This window comes from Saimiri boliviensis, chromosome 3 (assembly GCF_048565385.1).
Source record: "Saimiri boliviensis isolate mSaiBol1 chromosome 3, mSaiBol1.pri, whole genome shotgun sequence".
In the NCBI taxonomy this organism is placed as follows: Eukaryota; Metazoa; Chordata; class Mammalia; order Primates; family Cebidae; genus Saimiri; species Saimiri boliviensis.
In genome coordinates this window covers 556,147-577,779 of record NC_133451.1, presented here as the reverse complement: position 1 = coordinate 577,779, position 21,633 = coordinate 556,147, and the positions used below count along the sequence as shown (strand labels likewise).

Genomic DNA, 21,633 nt, shown 5'->3' with positions numbered 1-21,633 from the left:
GGGGTGAGATGCAGGAGTGAGTTGCAGGGGGCGTGATGCAGGGGGCGATATGCAGGGGGTGAGATGCAGGGGTGAGATGCAGGGGGTGGGATGCAGGGGGTAGGATGCAGGCGGTGAGATGCAGGAATGAGATGCAGGGGTGAGATGCAGAGGTGAGTTGCAGGGGTTGGGATGCAGGGGGTGAGATGCAGGGATGAGATGCAGGGGATGAGATGCAGGGGAGGGATGCAGGTGTGAGTTGCAGGGGGTGGGATGCAGGAGATGAGATGCAGGAATGAGATGCAGGGGGTGAGATGCGGGGGTTAGATGCAGGGGGTGAGATGCAGGGGTGAGATGCAGGGGTACCATGCAGGGGTGAGAGGCAGGGGTGAGATGCAGAGGATGAGATGCAGGGGTAGGATGCAGGGGGTGGGATTCAGGGGTGAGATGGAAGGGGTGCACGCAGCGGGTGAGATGCAGGGGGTCGGTGCAGGTGATAGATGTATGTGTTGAGATGCAGCAGGTGGTGTGCAGGGGTGAGATGCAGGGGGTGGGATGCAGTTGAGGTAATGTAGGTTGTAGGTGCAGGTGGTGGCTGTGAACTTTTGTTTTAAGGATGAGTGGGGTGGACAGACCAGCTCTGACAAGGTAAGAGCTTTCTAAGAGCTCCCGATTGCCTTGTAAACTTGGAGACTTTCAGCACTGGTATCACCTCCTCATATTCATTTGCTGAGGGCACTAAGGAGGCAACTGCCGTGCGTAGACGCGCCTTCATTAAGCGACAAAGGACAACCTGGTCTGGAACAGGAGACCGATTTCAGCTCCCACCATTGTTGCAAATGGGCTAAGTGCCCCAGTCCCGCACCCAGGTAATAGGTTAGCAGCAAATGGGGGATGCCCCAGGGTGGGTGGGGATTCTAGGGAGGAGTGCGTGCACACCTGGGTACTAGAGCCTGGAAAGGATGAAGTCAACTTGGAAACCTCTGAAGGGATGAGGGGCCTCAAAGGGTCACTGCTGCTGCAGGGAGGAGCGGGAGGTGGAGAGTCCCAGAGATTTATAGGAGCAAGAATGACTGTTGTGTTGATTAGACAAGGCAGTGAGGATATGTCAGGTGTCTGGGGTGACATGATGGAACTGGAAGCAAGAATCGCAACTACTCAGGATTCCACTCTAACTCGGGGTTTCATACTAACTTAAGGGTCCACGCCAACTCAGGATTCCATACCAACTCAGGACTCCATACCAACTAAGGTTCCATACTAACTGAGGGTTTCATACCAACTCAGGGTTCCATACCAACTCAGTACTCCATACCAACTAAGGTTCTATACTAACTTAAGGGTCCGCACCAACTCAGGGTTCCATACCAACTCAGGACTCCATATCAACTAAGGTTCCATACTGAGGGTTCCATACCAACTCAGGATTCCATGCCAACTCAGGACTCCATACCAACTAAGGTTCCATATTAACTGAGGGTTCCATACCAATGCAGGGTTCCATACCAACTCAGGGCTCCTACCAACTCAGGGTTCCATACCGACTGAGGGTTCCATACCAACACAGGGCTCCATACCAACTCAGGACTCCATACCAGCTAAAGTTCCATACCAACTCAGGGATCCATACCAAGTCAGGACTCCATACCAAGTAAGGTTCCATACTAACTGAGGGTTCCATAGCAACTCAGGGCTCCAACTCAGGGTTCTATACCAACTCAGGGTTCCATAACAACTCAGGGTTCCACGCCAATTCAAGACTCTGCACTCCATCAGGGGTCTGAATTATCTCAGAGGTCTGTAATGCCTCAGGGGTCTATACTGCCTCAGAGGCGTGGACATTTTAGGAGCTGTAATAATTTCCTGGGGTGCTGTAAGAAACTACTATACACTGGGTGTCTTTGGACAGTAACTACAGATTCTCAGCCGGAAGTCCAGGATCATGCCGTCGGTCAGGCTGGCTCCTCTGGAGGCTCTGGGGGAGAATCCATCCTAGACCTCTGGCTCCTGGTGGCTGCTGGCACCCTGGGCTTCCGTGGCCTGTAGACACATCGCATCAGCCTCTGCTGCCTTCATAGAGCCTCTCCTCCCTGTGCCCATGTGCCCTTCTCGGTCTCCTACGAGGACACTCTTGTTGGATTTATGCCCATCTAATCCAGTATCATCTGTGAAGACTTCATTTCCAGATAAGGCCATATTCTGAAGTTCTGAGACAAGAATTTGGGGGACACCGTTCAACCTGGTGCAGAGTTCAGTGGAGGCTCAAGGCGGGTGCCTCCCTCCTGCAATGCGGGTGCCAGTCTGGCTGCTGTGGGGCTCAGGTGGCTGGCGGCAAGGATGCTGCCCTGTGGTTGGTGAAAGACCCAGTCCACGGCAAGCCACGGTGTTCACAAACCTGAATCGATCTGTCAGATGATGAAAAAAGCTGAATCATTAAAAGTAATTACCCAAGGGAAAATACTTTCTGAAAATAAATTACATTTGGCTTATTTGCAAATATTTTCATATAACAGCCACAAATAACTGAATTATTTTGCAAATCTAGACGGTGTATGTCCCTACCCCTCCACAGTGGCTGCTGTGCCGCCTTCCGGGGGCTCCTCTCCCTCTGGGGGCTCCTCTGTTCCTGAGGCCTCCCTGCCTCCGAGCAGCTGCAGGAGCTGCAGAGCTGGCCTCAACTTTGTTCATCTGAGGAGCTTTCTTTCTGCCTGCTCCCACCACCCCTAAGGTCTGTCCCCTCCCCACTGTCCTGGGCCAGCCAGAGGCCACCGTGGCTGGGAGCTTCCCTGGAGCACCCCTCCACTGCAGAGCTTCCCACAGCTGTCTCAGGTCCTATGGGTGCCTGCACCTCCCCCAGCCCCCTGTGGGAATGGGAATGACACCCAGAGTCTGCGGAGGCCTGCCCAGGAGGGCCCCTCCTGCCTTTTTAAGCGTAACTCGGGTTATTTTTTCCTTAAGTGCGTGACTTTGCGTTCTCCCACATTGAAGCTCATCTGCCACTGTGCAGCCACCCACACACACTGCTGCTGGAAGGAGCCGCTCCGTTCAGAATTTCCTCCAAGCTCCTGTGGAGCCCACCCTGCTCTCCTGGCCTGGCCCATCCCCACCGTTCCTCAAGGCTCCGCGGGGAACAGAAACCTCCAGGGACTTTCTAGGCTTCAGGCGGCCACCTCCTTGGTGAAGGTTGTGACACTACATTCAACAAGCATTCGGGGAAGGTTCTGCAGGAGCCTCTGGGAGCTGCAGTGAACCAGACCATGCCACCGGCATGCCAGGTGCACACCACCTGTACTGGCATCAGCACCACATCATCCATACTGTCATGTGCGCACAACACGGGTCAGACCCTGTTTGTCAAGGCTTTGGGTCCACTGCCTCCCTTACCCTGAAAATAATTGCTTTATAGGTGGGAAATGGAGGCTTCCAGAACGTGCTTCTGTGATCAAGGATGGAGCTGACACCAGCTGTTGGCTTCGAGCACTGGGGAGCCCCCATGGCATCTAGATCCTGGCCTATTCCAGCTCCAAGGCAGGACCCAGGTTCTGTCCATAGGAGGCATTTGCGGGGGTTTTATAAGCCCAGGTAGTGGGAGAGCAGCATGAAAACGACATCTACCCCCAGACCTCTGGGTGCTGACATCTGCCTGCTCGCCATCCCTTCATGGTCCTCAAGAACCCAAACTCAGCCTTTCTCCCAAACTCCACATCTTTCCCTTCTCTGCTGGTGGCTCCACCCTCCACCCACCCATTCTCAATCTGTCTCACATGCCCTGCACACGCCTGTCCCCAACGTCTTCAATTCAGTGCTTACTAACGAGTCTTTTTCATTTTCTTCATTCGGCACCCATCACACAGGGCAAGGACACCAGATGCCGGGACTCTAGGTGCTGGGATGCCAGGTACTAGGATGCCAGGTGCTGGGACAACCAGATGTTGGGATGCCAGGTGTTGGGACGCCAGGAACTGGAACACCTGGTGCTGGGATGCCAGGTGCTGGGACCCTAGGTGCTGGGACAGCAGGTGCCTGGACTTTAGGTGCTGTTACTCTAGGTGCTGGGATGCCGCATGTTGGGGTACCAGGTGCTGGGGTGCCAAGTGCTGGGATGCCAGGTGTTGGGATGCCAGGTGCTAGGATGCCAGGTTCTAGGACACCAGGTTCTGGAATGCCAGATGCTAGTTTGCCAGGTGCTGGGACACCAGGTACTGGGATGCCAGGTGCTGGGACATAAGGTTCTAGGATGCCAGGTGCTGGGACATGAGGTTCTAGGATGCCAGGTGCTGGGATGCCAGGTTCTAGGATGCAAGGTGCTGGAATGCCAGGTTCTAGAATGTCAGGTGCTAGGATGCCAGGTGCTGGGATGCCAGGTGCTGGGATGACAGGTGCTAGGATGCCAGGTTCTAAGATGCCAGGTGCTGGGATGTCAGGTGCTGGGACATGAGGTTCTAGGATGCCAGGTGCTGGGATGCCAGGTGCTGGGACGCCAGGTGCTGGGACATGAGGTTCTAGGATGCCAGATGCTAGGATGCCAGGTGCTGGGACACCAGGTGCTAAGGATGCCAGGTGCTGGGATGCCAGGTGCTGGGACACCAGATTCTAGAATGCGAGGTGCTAGGATGCCAGGTGCTGGGATGCCAGGTGCTATGGCACAGGGTGCTGGGACACCCAGGTGTTAGGATGCCAGGTGCTGAGAGGCCAGGGTCAGCACCCATCTCCCCAGCTCACTGGCTTTTGCCCTAACTGAAGCCTAATGCTCACTCTTTGGGAGAACTGTAGAATGAACAGAGTTTGCATGCTTTTTCCATACTAAGTCTGGAAATCTGGTTGCATTTTACACTTAGAGTAGACTTCACATGCTCAAAGCCGGGGCTGCTGACTAACTTAGAGGAGTCTCTTTCCCTACCAGCTTCTTTCATTTTGAAGTAGGAGCAATGTCCAGCAGATAGTGCGGCACATGATGCTCATGGATGTGCCTACCTCTGAGATTCACTTTGCGCTGGCATCAAAATTAAAATACAAAAATTTTTAATTGTAGGCCGGGCGCGGTGGCTCAGCCTGTAATCCCAGCACTTTGGGAGGCTGAGGCGGGTGGATCACGACGTCAAGAGATTGAGACCATCCCGGTCAACACGGTGAAACCCCGTCTCTACTAAAAATACAAAAAATTAGCTGGGCATGGTGGCGTGTGCCTGTAATCCCAGCTACTCAGGAGGCTGAGGCAGGAGAATTGCCTGAACCCAGGGGGCGGAGGTTGCGGTGAGCCGAGATCGCGCCATTGCACTCCAGCCTGGGTAACAAGAGCGAAACTCCATCTCAAAAAAAAAAAAAAAAAAATTTTAATTGTAATGGTTAAAATATTTTCCCATACTTGATCCACATTTCTCTTTTTTTAAATTTGTGTGTGTGTGTGTGTGTCTTTTTGTTTTTTTCCTTTTTGTGGAGAACGGGGTCTGGCTATACTGCCCAGGCAGGTCTCGAACTCATGGGCTCAAGCTATCCTTCCGCCTCTGCCTCCCTAAGAGCTGGAATTACAGGCATGAGCCACAGCACCTGGCCTCTCTTTTATTTTTAAAGATGTAAATTACAAGAGTAGCCAGAGCTTCCCCCTTATCCTCCCTGCAACCCCGTGGTCACCTCAGGCCTGCGGTTGGCCAGTTGACCATAGGCATGTTTCTACGCTTGTACCATAATTGTGTGATGTACTCATGATGTTGTATTGTTTTGTATATTTGACAACTTCACATAAATGTTTCATATTGTATTTAATCTTCATGTAATATGCTTTTCTTTTTGCACTCAACATTATGTTTTTGAGATTCACTCCTAGTGATGCATATGAATCTGGTTCATTCACTCTGATCGATACATCGTGTCCCACCATGCAGATAAACCGCAGTTTATTTAGGATCCCGCTTCTGTCATGTACCCCAAGTGTGCCACTCTTTGCATTGCACGTTAATGCCTACCTGTAAACAGCCACTGTGGAGGAGGTGCAGAATCTGCTGGACGGGGTGGGAGTCATTCTGTAAATGTCAACTGGGCACACTAGTGCCCACCCAGTGGGCCCATGAACTTGGCAGTCTAGATGGCAAAGAGGCCATGCCTAAGCCTGATGTGAGCCCCTCACCAGGGCTGATCTAGCTCCTGTTGCTGAAGGGCCCATCTGTTAGCAGCAGAGATGGAAGCTGGGCCCATATATATAATGTTTAAGGCAAAAATCATAAAGCTGTCTGGTGGGGCTTACGATGTATGTAGATAAAATATATGTAATAATAATAGTGAAAGGATGACAGGAGGTTAGAAGCACCACGCCATTCCAAGATTCCTTTATTTTACACGAAATAGCACAACTGTAAGTAGGTTCCGGTAAATTGCGTAAGATGCACAATATAATCTCCACAGCAAACACAAGAAATTAATGCAAAGTTTAGCTAAGAAGACAATAGCAGAGGGACTTCCAGTTTCTGTCCCAACACTTAAGGAGCTTGGAAGTTGTCACTCTCATCCTCACAGAAGAAAAAGGCTGGGCAGACTGAAATCAATGTCTCTTCTTAGATCCATCAGAGCACTGAGGTGACGGAGAAAACTGCTGCCCCCCAAATTAGAGAGACAGATGAATACAGGGATAAACCTAACAAAATAAGTACAAGTCGTATGTCAAAAATAAACAAAAGGGATGAAGATCGAAAAGGAAGGAGTGAAACTGTGTGTCTTCATAGATGCCATGATTGTTTATGTAGAAGATCCTAAAAAATCATCAAAACTACCAATGAAACTATGAGTTTAGCAAGGTCACAAGAAACAAGGCCAACATACACAAAAATCAATTGTGCTTTTATATTCTGTCAACAAACTACTGGAAAACAGGAGATAACTGCATTTAAAACAGCATCAAAAAATACCAGAAATACCAGTAACAAATTTAACACAGGACTTGCAAATCTCAGGGCTGAAAATGATAAAACATTATTGAGATAAATTACCAAAAACCTCGTAACTAGAGAAATAAATTGTGTTCATAGAATGAAAGACTCCATCCAGATTAAGCACCTTGTTTTCTCCAAGTTATCTGTAGATTTAATACAACCCTAGTCATAATCCAGCATTTTTTTTAAGTAGAAAGGAATAAGCTGATTGTAAGATTTACATGAAAACTCAAAGAACCTAGAAAAGTTGAAATAATCTTGAAAAAGACAGCTAAAGGAGTTTACTATCTAACTTCAAGACAACATAAAGCCACAGTAATCCAAATAGTCTGGTTCTGGCATAAGAAGGGACAAAAAAAAAAAAAAAACTCATAGAACATACCAGAGAGTCCAGAAATAGACCCAACACTTATTTCATCAACTGATTTTTTACAAAGAAGCCAGAATAATTCAATGAGGAAAGAGAAGTGTTTTCAACAAGTAGTGCTGAAATGGATGGCTATCTGCTTTAGAGTGAGAGGTGGGTGAGGAAAGACAGAAAGAAAGAAAAAAAGAACCTGAATGTCCGTATCACATTACTATAAAAATTATTTCAAGATGCATCATAAACCTAAATATAAAAGCTAAAACTGAAAATTTTAGAAAAATACATGGGAATATCGTTGTGACCTGAACAAAGATTTCTTAGATAAGACACAGAAATCAATAACTACATGAGAAATAACAGATACATTAGATTTAATCCAAACAAAAACTTCTGTTCTTCAAAAGACATTTTAAAAATGAATACTCTATAATAAACTTTAAAAAATGAATATACAACAGATTAGGGAGAAATATTCACTTAAAAACCTCTGATGAAGAACTTGTATTCTGAATGTATAAAGAACTTTCATTACTCAGCAAGGAAAAGATAAACAAGCCAACTTTTAAAATGGTCAAAAAACTTGAACAGACACTTCATAGAAAAAAGATATACAAATGGACAATAAGCCCACAGAAAAAAGTTCTCAACATCATTAGCCATCAGAAAAATGCAAATAAAAACCATGAGATAACATTATGCACCCGTCAGAATGAATAAAATTAAAAAGATACGAAATGTTGGCTGTGACGTCAGGCACGGAGGACTCCCACACCCTGCGGTGAATATAGACCGGCAAACCTGCTTTGGAAAGGCGTTTGGCAGTTCTTCCAGAATTTAGGCATACATTTACTACATGACCCAGCAATCCCAGTCCCAGATACTCTTCCAAGAAATGTGAAAACATATGTCCACAACAAGATGTGTATAAGAAAATTCACAGCGGCTTTATTCTCAACAGCCAGAAAACTGGAAAGAATCCAAATGCCGATCAACAGCAGAATGAATAAACAAGCTGTGGTATGTCACACAACGGAATCCCGCTTCGCCATGGAAAGGAATGAAAGCAGATTCTCTGCCCAAGGTGAAACCATAGACACTATTCTGAGTGAAAGAAGCTAGAAGCAAAAGAGTACACCCTGTCTACATGAATTCACTTAACTGAATTTCTCAAATAGGCATAAGTACAGACGGTCCCCAACTTTTGATGGCTAACTTAATTTTTTGACTTTATGATGGTGCAAGAGTGACATGCATTCAGTAGTAACTGTACTCATGCAACCACACTTTTTCACTTTCAGTACACTATTTAACACTTAAAATTTTTTCTTTCCAACTAGTGTCAACACTGTTATAAAATAGGCTTTGTGTTAATTTTGTCCAACTGTAGGCTAATGTAAGTGTTCTGAGAATGTTTAAGGTAGGCGAGGCTAAGCTATGTTTGGTAGGTTAGGTGGGTTAAATGCATTTTCAATTTAGGGTATTTTCAACTTGCAATGGGTGTATTGGGACATAACCCCATCGTAAGTCATGGAGCATCTGTAATGTAATTAAAACAGTGGTTGTCTCTGGGAAAGACCATGATGGAATTTTCTGGAGGAGTGAAATATTCTACATCTTGGCCAGGTGCAGTGGCTCACGCCTATAATCCCAACACTTTGGGAGGCCGAGGCAGGTGAATCACTTGAGGTCAGGAGTACAAGACTAGCCTGACCAACATAGTGAAACCCCATCTCTACTAATAATACCAAAAAATTAGCTGGGCATGGTGGCACATGCCTGTAATCTCAGCTATTCAGGAGGCTGAGGTTGTGGTGAGCCGAGATCATGCCATTGCACTCCAGCCTGGGCAACAAGAGTGAAACTCTGTCCCCTCAAAAAAGAAATATTCCATATCTTGAGAGAGGTATGAATTACATACGTATCCACTTGTTGAAGTTGTCTGGGTTTGCTTTTCGCATTTCAGTGTATGTACATTTTACCTCAAAAACTAAAAACTATAAAGTAAATAATTGACTGGGAGGGAGGGGGTGAAAGAAGATAGGAGAATGTCCAAGGGCTGATTGCCGAGGGTGAGTAATGGGTGCCAGGGTCTCACTACACTACTCTGTTTATTTTATATCTACTTCAAACATTTCCAAGATTTAACTTTTTAAATACAGAATAATTACAGGTATGCCCTTTAAGAATGTCTCCTGGTAGGCCGGGCGCGGTGGCTCACGCCTGTAATCCCAGCATTTTGGGAGGCCGAGGCGGGTAGATCACGAGGTCAAGAGATCGAGACCATCCTGATGAACATGGTGAAACCCCGTCTCTACTAAAAATACAAAAAAATTAGCTGGGCATGGTGGCACGCGCCTGTAATCCCAGCTACTCGGGAGGCTGAGGCAGGAGAATTCCTTGAACCCAGGAGGAGGAGGTTATGGTGAGCCGAGATTGGGCCATTGCACTCCAGCCTGGGCAACGAGAGCGAAACTTCGTCTCAAAAATAAATAAATAAATAAATAAATAAATAAATAAATAAATAAAATAAAATAAAATAAGAATGTCTCCCGGTTAATGTTTTCCTAGGATAATACCTCTTTATTTTTAATACCCACATTCACAGGCTATATGCTTCTCTCTATACACCATTACTCAGCCTTCTTTATATAGAAATTTTAATTTATACCCTTAAAACTCAATAAATACCAACCTTAACATAACAATAGGTGGGAAACATCTCTTGTTGCGTCCAAATACAATTGTCAACACATCTGAATCTCTGTAGACACCTTGGGAGGTGCTGAAGGTGTGGCCCTGCTGGCCAGCAAGAGCAAGTGATGTCATAGCCATATTAACTGTTTAGTGACCAGGAAGTGATGTTTTAAGCACTTTGCACCCTAATATGATATCAGGTTCCTTACATGTGGCTAATCTCTCTGTTCAGTTACACCTCAGGGAACTGGGAGCTTGGGTGGGGTGTGTAAGGCATTATCATAATTTCCCATTGAGAAATAGATCCCCAGTTGGCATTTTAGCATGAAACAGTGGGTTTTCAGAATGAATTATGGATGCTAAGTGGGAGATGTCCTATAAATAGAAAAAAATTTAGAAAGTGATAAAAATCTTAAATATTTGGCTCAGGGGTGGGAGTTCATGCCTATAATCTCAGTACTTTGTGAGCCCAAGGCAGGCGGATCACCTAAGCTCAGCAGTTCGACACCAGCCTGGGCAACATGGTGAAACCCCGCCTCTACAAAAAATTACAAAAATTAGCCAGGTGTGGTGGTGTGCACTTGTAGTCCCAGCTACTTGGGAGGCTGGGAGGTGGGAGGATCACTTGAGACCAGGAGGTTGAGGCTTCAGGGAGCTGAGACCGCACCACTGCACTCCAGCCTGGGTGACACAGCAAAACCTATCTCCCCACGAGGGGAGAAAAGCAGTTTGGTTTTAGGTCATGCACAGCCTGAGGTAACAGTGAAGCATGGCCATTTCCATCACGTCTTGAGGGAAGAAACAGCTGCATGAGAATTCTACAGCAAGCCATGAAGACACCAGACTGACATCACAGACACACAAAAAGTGAGGAGTCCAACAACCTTGAATCGTTCTTGAAAGAAGTACTAGACAATCAGATCCATCCTGCAAATTGTGTAAATAAGAATTTAGCAGGGGAAAGGACTAGGGGTGAGCAGTGAATCATTTATTACAGAATCAAAACTGACCAATTGTGTAAATTACAGGACAAAATATACAATTTCATAACTCTACAGAAAATTTGGCAAGTGGGGGAACGAAGGAAGAATATGTGATAACTGTCATCTTTTATAGCAGGGAGTCAATTAATAGAGATTAAAATAAGAAAAAGTAGTTGATTTTCAAAAATCAACATTACTCCAGTTTCTTAATTTTGTGTGTGTGTGTGTGTGTGTGTGTATGTGTGTGTGTGTGTGTGTGTGAAGCAGGGAAAGCTCTTACTGGCATCTTAAAGATCATTTAGTTATATTTTGTTATTATTTGTAGAGAAGGGATTGAGCTGACGCAGAGTCTTTAATGCTGATATTATCCCAGAGATTAGATCTTGTAACACCTGGTAGTTTAAGTATATCCTAATGACAATGAAACTGCATTTTATAATATTTCTTGAATAATAGGAGGAAAAATAAATTCTCAAGTCCTTGATTCTGCTGTTGCAAAGAAAAATAGCTATTTCATTATATGGGGATTGTGGATTGAGTTCTTTCCAAGCAAGATTATAATTCATTATATCAGAATGTAGCAAATGCGATTTAGGGTGACCTTATCCTGTTTCCTATAGTACTTACCATTTACTTATCATTAGAATTTTAATAGTCAACTTCCTTTTCTAAACAAATGAGCACCTATAATTGGAAATGTGATAAAATTGGAGACTATTTGGATGCCTTAGATGTAAAGGGATTTGGGTCGTGATTGGAAAAAAGTGGGCCTGGCGTGGTAGCTCCCATCTGTAATCCCAGCACTTTGGGAGGTCAAGGTGGGCAGATGGCCTGAGCCCAGCAGTTCAAGACAAGCCTGGGCAACATGGTGACACCTCACCTCTCTATATATATTTAAAAAATAGCTGGATGTGGTGGTATGTGCCTGTAGTCCCAGCTACTTGGGAGACTGAGGTGGAAGGATCATTTGAGCCCCAGCAGGTCGAGGCTAGTGAGCGAAGCCTGTGCCACTGCATTTTGGCCTGGGAAAGAGAGTGAAACTCTCTCTAAAAAAAAAAAAAAAAAAAAAAAAAAAAGGGAATGGTAGCACATCCTAGAGAAAGTGTAGAGGAGTGTGAAATAGAGTGTGAAATTTCACCTGGGCTGAAATCTGGGCTCTACCAGTCATTATCTGCATAATTTCGATGCTCAGAGATACTTAAAAAGTTCCTCATTCTCAGAAAATAATCTGCAGTTCACTTATTCAATGATTATTGCTAAGTTACGTAAGTATCAACATGCCTGATCCAAGTAAATATATCATCTGAATGTCTTCTCCAAGCATTTTTCGTATGAGCTTTACAGTTCGCATCAGAAAATTGATCACATCAAAAACCAACTATTCCACTAAATCTGTAATTTTCCATGGAAGATAGTGATTTTCACAAAGGGGAATGGAAAAGTTGATGGGACGCCACTGAATGGTCCCATGAGCATCTGAAAACAGACATCACACTCACTGTGGTAGGCTCCCAGTGACTCAACATTTTGTTTTAGTGTATTGCCATGTGTTTGTTTATATTAACGCTATATGTGGTTCTGTCAAAGTTGGAGGGTGAGGTTTGGGTGGGGAATCCCCAAACTTGGAAATATGGGAACTGAGTTTTATTTCTAGCCTTGATATTAGTTTACTTATTTCTGCTCAGTTTCACCACGGGGAGGCAGAGCAAGATGGCAGAATAGAAGTCCCTACCGATCACCCCACCCCCATCCCCACCCCCACAAGGACACTAATCTAACAACTATCTACACAGAAAAAACACCTTCATGAGAACCAAACATCAGGTGAGCCCTCTTAGTACCTGGTTTTAACTCCATATTGCTGGAAGAGGCACTGAGGAGATAAACAGTCCTGAACCGCAGATGCCACCCATCCCCACCCCTCGCCGCGGTGGTATGGTGCAGAGTCGACAGGCACTGTGGGAGGGAGAACACAGCACTTGAGAGACATAGAACTCAGTGCCAGACCAAGCTCAGTGACACCCACCCATGGAGGGAGCGTTTAAACCAGCCCTGGCCAGAGGGGATCGCTGATCAAAGGGCTTGGGGACTTGAGTTCCTCTAAAGAAATTTGAGGCCAGGCGCGGTGGCTCACGCCTGTAATCCCAGCACTTTGGGAGGGCAAGGCGGGCAGATCACGAGGTCAGTAGTTTGAGACCAGCCTGGCCAATATGGTGAAATCCCATCTCTGCTAATTAGCTGGGAGTGGTGGTGGGCACCTGTAATCCCAGCTACTTGGGAGGCTGAGGCAGGAGAATTGCTTGAACCCAGGAGGTGGAGGGTGCAGTGAGCTGAGATCTCGTCATTGCACTCCAGCCTGGGCAACAAGAGCGAAACTCCGTCTCAAAAAAAAATTTTTTTTTCACAGGTGAGTCTTGGTGCTGAACTGGCCCAGAGACAGTGGACTGAGGGGGCATGCAACTTACTGAGATACCAGCTGGGGTGGCATCACCCCTCCCCTAATCCCAGGCTACACAGCTCAAAGCTCCAAAAGAGACCCCTTCTTTCTGCTTGATGAGAGGAGAGGGAAGAGTGGGGAGAACATTGTCTTGCATCTTGGATACCAGCTCAGCCAAAGCAGGATTAGGGCACTGGTCAGATTTGTGAGGTCCTGTTTCAGGACTAGCTCCTGGATGACATTTCTAGGCACTCCCTGGGTGAGAAGGGAACCCACTGCATTTCAGGGAAAGACCCAGTCCTGGAAGCATTCATCACCTGCTAAGGGAAGAGCCCTTGGGCTCTGAATAACCAGTAGGGACACCCAGGTCCTACAATGAGGGCCTTAATCAGCCTCTGAGAATGGCTGGCTTCAGGTGGGTCTCAGCACATTTCTTCTGCTTTAGAAAAGCAGGAGGACCTTGCACTTTAGGTACCAGCAGAGCCATGGTGGGCAGAGAACCAAGTGGTCTCTAAGTTGCTACCAGCTTAAAATAATGGATTATAAAATAGTATATGCAGGCTCATGGTGGCCTCAAACCAGAAAACATACACTGGATAGACAAAAAATAAAAAGTGAGAAACTAAATCATATTGAGGGACTATGTTAACTTCTCTTCCCAAGTCCACACGGGGTGTGGTTTCAAAGGCAGAAATTTCCCAGCGACATGCCTGACCTGCCTTCATTCATGTCCCCATCTGGAAACTAGAGTTCTTTTTTTTTTTTTTTTTTTTTAAGATGGGGTTTCACCATGTTGGTCAGGCTGGTCTTAAGCTTCCGACCTCAGGTGACCCGTCTGCCCCCGCCTCCCAAAGTGCTGGGATTACAGGTGTGAGCCACTGAGCCCGGCCAGAATTAAAGTTCTTTGTCTAACTTTCCCATGAGCAAGGATAGACAGCCCAGGTGAGCTTCCTTTGTTTAGAAAGCCCACCAAAAGCCTTGGAAGGAGGGGCTCTACTGCAAGCCAGGCAGCCAATCCAGCATCGAGTCAATCAATCACTCTAGAGGAATTTTGGAAAAGCTCCGCTCACTGGACCAGAACTTGAATGGGGTGGGAGTAACCCGGGGGTTAAATTCCCCCTGCTCCCTTACCTATACGGACTCCATCTCTGGATCCCCTCCTACGACAGTGTGGGAGCTCTCTCCCTTTATCTCTCTCGCTCTCTCTGCCTAATTGCGTTTCTGCAAAACTCTCTGGGTCCAATACTTGAACAAGCTCACTGCGCACCAGGGCTCTCTCCCCATTCGGGCAAGCGAGGCCCAAGGCTGGGAAAACCCATCCGGTCAGGGAACAATGAGTGTCTTTGGAACACCCCTGCAACCTGCTCCTGTCCCCTGGTTACAATATAACCAGAGAAAATCACCTTCACTAAAGGAAGACAGGACGGTAAGAAAGAAGACCACAAAACCAGCAATATGGCAAGAGTAAGTCCTTCCTTACCAGTAGTAATAATGAATGTAAGTGGATCAAACTCTCCCATCAAAAGACACGGAGTAGCTGAATGAGTGAAAAATCAATTTCACCATGTAATGATCCCTGCTAGCATTTTCTTCCTCCAAATATCTTAGGATCGTATTGTCGTTTATCAAGTTACTGGTGTTACAAAAAAACTTGGTCACAGGGCTCCACTGAGCATAAACCGGAGAATAAAGTCTAGCATAAAAAATACCTTAAAACAGTATTAATCTTGTCATTGAATTGCCCTAACAATATTCCAGTTATAGGTATGAAGAGGCAGAAATACTTCCTTTGATGTGGCAATCAGCCTTCCATATTGAAACAAGGCTTTGTGTATCCTCTGCCTGAGAAGTTGCCCTTTCTCTTTGTTAGCTACCAACTGTCTTAACAGATGTTTTAAGAAATCTATTTTCTTAATTTTCTAAGATATATATCACTTTTTATATTACGATCTTCATGTATGCACCTATGCATCCTCCCTCCGTCTTCCATTTAGTGAACTGTATCCACTAAATGGTAGTGATTGTTTCTTCTGGATGGTGAGTTTGTTTTTTCTTTACATTTTTATTTTTTTAGAGATGGGCTCTTGCTCTGTTGCCCAGGCTGGAGTGCAATGGTGCAATCCTATCTCACTGCAGCCTTGAACTCCTGAGTACTTGGGACTACAGACACATACCATTGCACCTGGCTAATTTTCAATTTTTTTTCTTAGAGATGGGGTCCCACTATGTTACCCAGGCTGGCCTCAAACTCCAGGCTTCAAGCTATCCTCCTGCTTCCCCAAGCTCCCAATGTACTGGGATTACAAGTGTGGGCCACCATCCAAGCTTTAAAGACTTTTCTGATGAGACTGGCAGTGATATAAATAAACGATTTAGGTATGGAATAATGAACAACATTTGGAAATCTGTATCATTCAGTGAACCGTTATATTCCAGACAACAATGCAGATGTAAGAATCACATCTGGGTAAAAGTTCCACTCAGGATGCAGGAGAGGTCAATGTGCTGTAATGCATCAGGACATGAAAGTTCATTGATATGATTTCAGATTCCATATGGCAGCAAATCTTTTTTCAAAATAACTTTTATTTTGAAATAGTTGAAGACTCACAAGCAGTTGCAAAAATAGTACAGAGAGTTCTATGTATCCTTTACCCAGCTCCCCCCAATGATGGTATCTTACACACCCAGATCAAAACCAGGAAAATGTGGGCACGATTCTATTAATTCAAATACAGCCCTCAGCAGCCTTTCATGTTTTTACATACTCATTTCTTTTCTTTTGGTCGAACTAACCTTCAGAAAACTGTCACTTGTCAAGTTTTGGTGTTGACACCAAAAATGATTTGGTATTAACAAAAAAGAACATCCAGTCGGGCAACGTGGCTCGCGCCTGTAATCCCAGCACTTTGGGAGGCTGAGGTTGGTGGGTCACCTGAGGTTGGGAGTTTGAGACCAGCCTGACCAACATGGAGAAACCCTGTCTCTACTAAAAATACAAAATTAGCTGGGCGTGGTGGTGCACGCCTATAATCCCAGCTAATTGGGAGGCTGAGGCAAGAGAATCACTTGAACCTGGGAGGCGGAGGTTGCAGTAAACTGAGATGGTGCCATTGCACTCCAGCCTGGGCAACAAGAGCAAAACTCCGTCTCAGGCCGGGCGCGGTGGCTCAAGCCTGTAATCCCAGCACTTTGGGAGGCCGAGGCGGGTGGATCACGAGGTCGAGAGATCGAGACCATCCTGGTCAACATGTGAAACCCCGTCTCTACTAAAAATACAAAAAAAAACTAGCTGGGTGTGGTGGCGCGTGCCTGTAATCCCAGCTACTTAGGAGGCTGAGGCAGGAGAATTGCCTGAACCCAGGAGGTGGAGGTTGCGGTGAGCCGAGATCAGGCCATTGCACTCCAGCCTGGGTAACAAGAGCGAAACTCCGTCTCAAAAAAAAAAAAAAAAAAAAAAAAAAAAAAAAAAAAAAAAAAAAACTCCGTCTCAAAAGGAAAAAAAATCCACAATGATCATAAAAAGGACATTAAAATATTCCTCCTCTTTCCAACTACTGATCTGTCTGAGGCTAGATTTTCTTCATATATACATATTTTTTTAAATTAATTAATTTACTTTGAGAGGGAGTCTCGCTCTGTCACCCAGGCTGGAATACAATGGCACAATCTCGGCTTACTGCAACCTATGCCTCCTGGGTTCAATCAATTCTTCTGCCTCAGCCTCCCAAGCAGAAGGGATCACAGGCACCCACCATCATGCTCAGCTAATTTTTGTATTTTTGTAGAGACAGGTTTTCACCATATTGGCTGGGCTGGTCTTGAAATCCTGACCTCAGGTGATCTGCCCACCTCGGCCTCCCAAAGTGCTGGGATTACAGGTGTCGACCACTGTACTCGGCCGATTTTCTTCTTCTATTTTAACCACACACACATATCACATCAGGTCAAACAGAATTCAACTAGCTTCAGTTAAGCCAGACATTAAAGAGGTTTGCAAAAATGTAAAACAATACCATTTTTCTCATTACACATTTATTTTTTATTTATTTTTTAAAGACAGAGTCTCACTCTGTTGTCCAGGCTGGAGTGCAGCGGTACAATCATGGCTCAGTCATGGCTCACCACAGCTGTGAACTTCTGGGCTGAAGCAATCCTCTTTTCTCAGCCACCTGAGTAGCTGGGACCACAGGGGTGTGCCATCAGGCCCAGCTAATTTTTTAAGTTTTTGGAGATCTGAGGGTCTCACTATGTTGCCCAGGTTGATCTCAAACACCTGGGCTGAAGTGATCCCCTGACTCTGGCCTCCCAAAGTGCTGGGTCTCACTGAATTTTTTTGTTTTGGAAAATACAGTTATATTTCCTTAAAGTGTTATATTAATATGCAATAGATTCTTTATAAATGACTAATTTTTAAAATCTTAGTTTTCATCTCAAATGCCATAAACACTGATACGTGTAATCCTCATAAACCAAAGCTCCTTGGGGCCCTCAGTGGTTTGCAGGATTCTAAGAGCGCAGAGCCCCCTAAGATAATCCTGGTGCCTCCTTCCAGAGCGCCTGGACTCTAACAAAGGCCAGAATGTTTTCATTCATTGATTTAAACACACCTATTTGGGTCATACTATAGCTTATTCAGAGGAAATTAAAAGTCCAGAAGCTTTTAGAGTGATTCCCAATAGGGGAAATATGATACAGACTGTGTATTAAAGTGACCGTTTATTAAACTATTTACTACTTAACCTAAATTCAGGTACAGTACTCAAAGAAGTTAAAGCTATTCATCAACTTTGTTGAATTCACATCTTCCATCTTAGAATAACAGCAGACTTTAAGCATGTATTATTTTTCCAGTGTTCAGCTTAGTCTAAGCCTGTGTGAGTCTGGTTTGATCCATTGCTGTAAAGAATACACAGACAGCAGCTGTAATGAGCAGATGCATCCCCTCATAGAGAAGTTTTGGAGAAAATACACTCCATATGAATAAATGATAACGCAGAGATGTCACCAAGACGATATACGTGGAAACTGGAATAGAACAAATCATCGCGTAGCAGAAGCAAGCATGACTCAGTGCTGAGCTGCTGTTAATAAGAAAGAAAACGTGTATTAGCACATGCCACTTACGTATCACATGTATAACAAAACTTTCACTTTCAAAAAGACTACAGTAGTTCCTGCCCTGGGACTAGAGGGTGCCATGCTCCTTCTTCCACTCACATCCAGTCACTACGGTGCTGGGACACGTGCCTCTCCAGATGCCCTGGAGATGTGAAAACCCACCCTGCCCCGTTGGAGGCTGCATTACGGTAAAGGAGGCAGGAGCAACCAGGTATGTAACATGTCAGGAAGAGACAAATTCATGAAGAAAAATAAAGCAGAGTAAACAGAAGGATGGGTGAGGGTCACCATGTCACATACACACACCTGGAGCTCTCCAGAAATGCTTCTAAAACTTGACTGTAAGCAAAAACCACCTACGGTGGGTGCTAGAAGTGCCACTCTGGAGCCCCTCCCCACGGAAGTCTGGATGTGGTTGGTCTGAGGTGGGCGAAAGTCTGCGTATCCATCCACCGCAGCCCCCGAGGGGACAGCAGCTGCAGCCCCAGCTACTCAGCAGTGCCACTGTTGTCTGTAAAGCACCTCTGAAAAACGCACCCCTAGACTGTAGTTACTTTAAAATTATATATCCACTTGCTACTATATCATATGCATTATAAAAACCAAACAACGAATAGAAAATCACAAAAGGGCAAGATACAAATAAACATAAATACAAGTTCTGAGCTCTTCTCCCTGCTGTCCAGTGGGGAGTCAGCCTGGGCTGGGCTAGGGAAACTGGCCCAGCAGCATTTGCTGAGCAAATCCACAGGGAAAGGTAGCATTCTTGGAATAAGAGTACATGTTAATGTATTGCCCTGCTTTTCAATCCACAATACATCACATACGTATCTTCCTCAAAGCAACTTCTTGTGAGTCTGTGATGACTTCAAAATTATAAATTCCATTATTTGGGCACTTTCCATGCCCCATCCATGACCTCTGAACAAGTCCTGTTAGAAACGGCTCATGGGACGGCCCCCAAACCCTCAGAAGCCAGGCTTTCCAGGATCCTAGTCTAAGTTCTGCCTTTGAGGCCTCCTCTCAAAGGCTGCAGTGAGTGTAGAGCTGATCTGCCTGTGGTCTCTCTGTTCCGTCTGTGTCCCACTTCGCTGCTGCCTGGTCTCCCTAAGCATGGCTTCCGCTGCTCACGGCGCAGCCTGTGCCGACTGTGCAGGCCCTCCTGCAAGCATGCTGGTGTGCAGAGATGCTTAGGGCACTGCTACAGTCTGATGTGGGCGGGGCGTGAGGGCTTCCACCATGGTGGACAGTTGAGAGGCATTCATGCTGTGAGAGCATCACAAAGGAGGTGAGCAGCGAGGGGCTCCTCGTAGGGTGGGAAAAGCTCTAAGGCAGGGCAGCAGGTGTGTGTGCCTGGGTGTGTGGGCCCCGCCGCGTGTCCTGTGAAGGGCAGCAGGTGTGTGTGTGCCTGGGTGTGTGGGCCCCGCCACGTGTACTGTAAAGGGCAGGTGTGTGTGCCTGGGTGTGTGGGCCCTGCCGCGTGTCCTGTGAAGGGCAGGTGTGTGTGCCTGGGTGTGTGGGCCCCGCCGTGTGTCCTGTGAAGGGCAGGTGTGTGTGCCTGGGTGTGTGGGCCCCGCCGCATGTACTGTGAAGGACAGCAGGTGTGTGTGCCTGGGTGTGTGGGCCCTGCCGCGTGTCCTGTGAAGGGCAGCAGGTGTGTGTGCCTGGGTGTGTGGGCCCCGCCGCGTGTCCTGTGAAGGGCAGGTGTGTGTGCCTGGGTGTGTGGGCCCCGCCGCGTGTCCTGTGAAGGGCAGGTGTGTGTGCCTGGATGTGTGGGCCCCGCCGCATGTACTGTGAAGGACAGCAGGTGTGTGTGCCTGGGTGTGTGGGCCCTGCCGCGTGTCCTGTGAAGGGCAGCAGGTGTGTGTGCCTGGGTGTGTGGGCCCCGCCGTGTGTCCTGTGAAGGGCAGGTGTGTGTGCCTGGGTGTGTGGGCCCCGCCGCATGTACTGTGAAGGACAGCAGGTGTGTGTGCCTGGGTGTGTGGGCCCCGCCGCGTGTCCTGTGAAGGGCAGCAGGTGTGTGTGCCTGGGTGTGTGGGCCCCGCCGCGTGTCCTGTGAAGGGCAGGTGTGTGTGCCTGGGTGTGTGGGCCCCGCCGCGTGTCCTGTGAAGGGCAGGTGTGTGTGCCTGGATGTGTGGGCCCCGCCGCATGTACTGTGAAGGACAGCAGGTGTGTGTGCCTGGGTGTGTGGGCCCTGCCGCGTGTCCTGTGAAGGGCAGCAGGTGTGTGTGCCTGGGTGTGTGGGCCCCGCCGCGTGTCCTGTGAAGGGCAGGTGTGTGTGCCTGGGTGTGTGGGCCCCGCCGCGTGTCCTGTGAAGGGCAGGTGTGTGTGCCTGGATGTGTGGGCCCCGCCGCATGTACTGTGAAGGACAGCAGGTGTGTGTGCCTGGGTGTGTGGGCCCTGCCGCGTGTCCTGTGAAGGGCAGCAGGTGTGTGTGCCTGGGTGTGTGGGCCCCGCCGTGTGTCCTGTGAAGGGCAGGTGTGTGTGCCTGGGTGTGTGGGCCCCGCCGCATGTACTGTGAAGGACAGCAGGTGTGTGTGCCTGGGTGTGTGGGCCCCGCCGCGTGTCCTGTGAAGGGCAGCAGGTGTGTGTGCCTGGGTGTGTGGGCCCCGCCGCGTGTCCTGTGAAGGGCAGGTGTGTGTGCCTGGGTGTGTGGGCCCCGCCGCGTGTCCTGTGAAGGGCAGGTGTGTGTGCCTGGATGTGTGGGCCCCCCCGCGTGTACTGTGAAGGACAGCAGGTGTGTGTGCCCGGGTGTGTGGGCCCCGCCGCGTGTACTGTGAAGGACAGCAGGTGTGTGTGCCCGGGTGTGTGGGCCCCGCTGCGTGTACTGTGAAGGGCAGCAGGTGTGTGTGCCTGAGTGTGTGGGCCCCGCCGCGTGTACTGTGAAGGACAGCAGGTGTGTGTGCCCGGGTGTGTGGGCCCCGCCGCGTGTACTGTGAAGGGCAGCAGGTGTGTGTGTGCCTGGGTGTGTGGGCCCCGCCGCGTGTACTGTGAAGGGCAGCAGGTGTGTGTGCCTGAGTGTGTGGGCCCCACTGCGTGTACTGTGAAGGGCAGCAGGTGTGTGTGCCTGAGTGTGTGGGCCCCACTGCGTGTCCTGTGAAAAGCTCCTCAGTCCCGTCAGATGGGCAG

General features: G+C 47.5%; 1 protein-coding gene across 1 annotated transcript in view; it reads right to left on the bottom strand.

Moving 5' to 3' along the window:
* Positions 1 to 18,089: 18,089 nt before the first annotated feature.
* The window catches only part of PIGG (phosphatidylinositol glycan anchor biosynthesis class G (EMM blood group)), a 44,225-nt gene continuing 40,681 nt past the window's right edge, over positions 18,090 to 21,633 (bottom strand). Inside the window, 2 exon segments of the mRNA XM_039468273.2 lie at positions 18,090 to 18,279; positions 18,281 to 18,467. Of these exon segments, the coding sequence (XP_039324207.2) occupies positions 18,241 to 18,279; positions 18,281 to 18,467 (226 nt within the window). The 3' untranslated portion in view covers positions 18,090 to 18,240.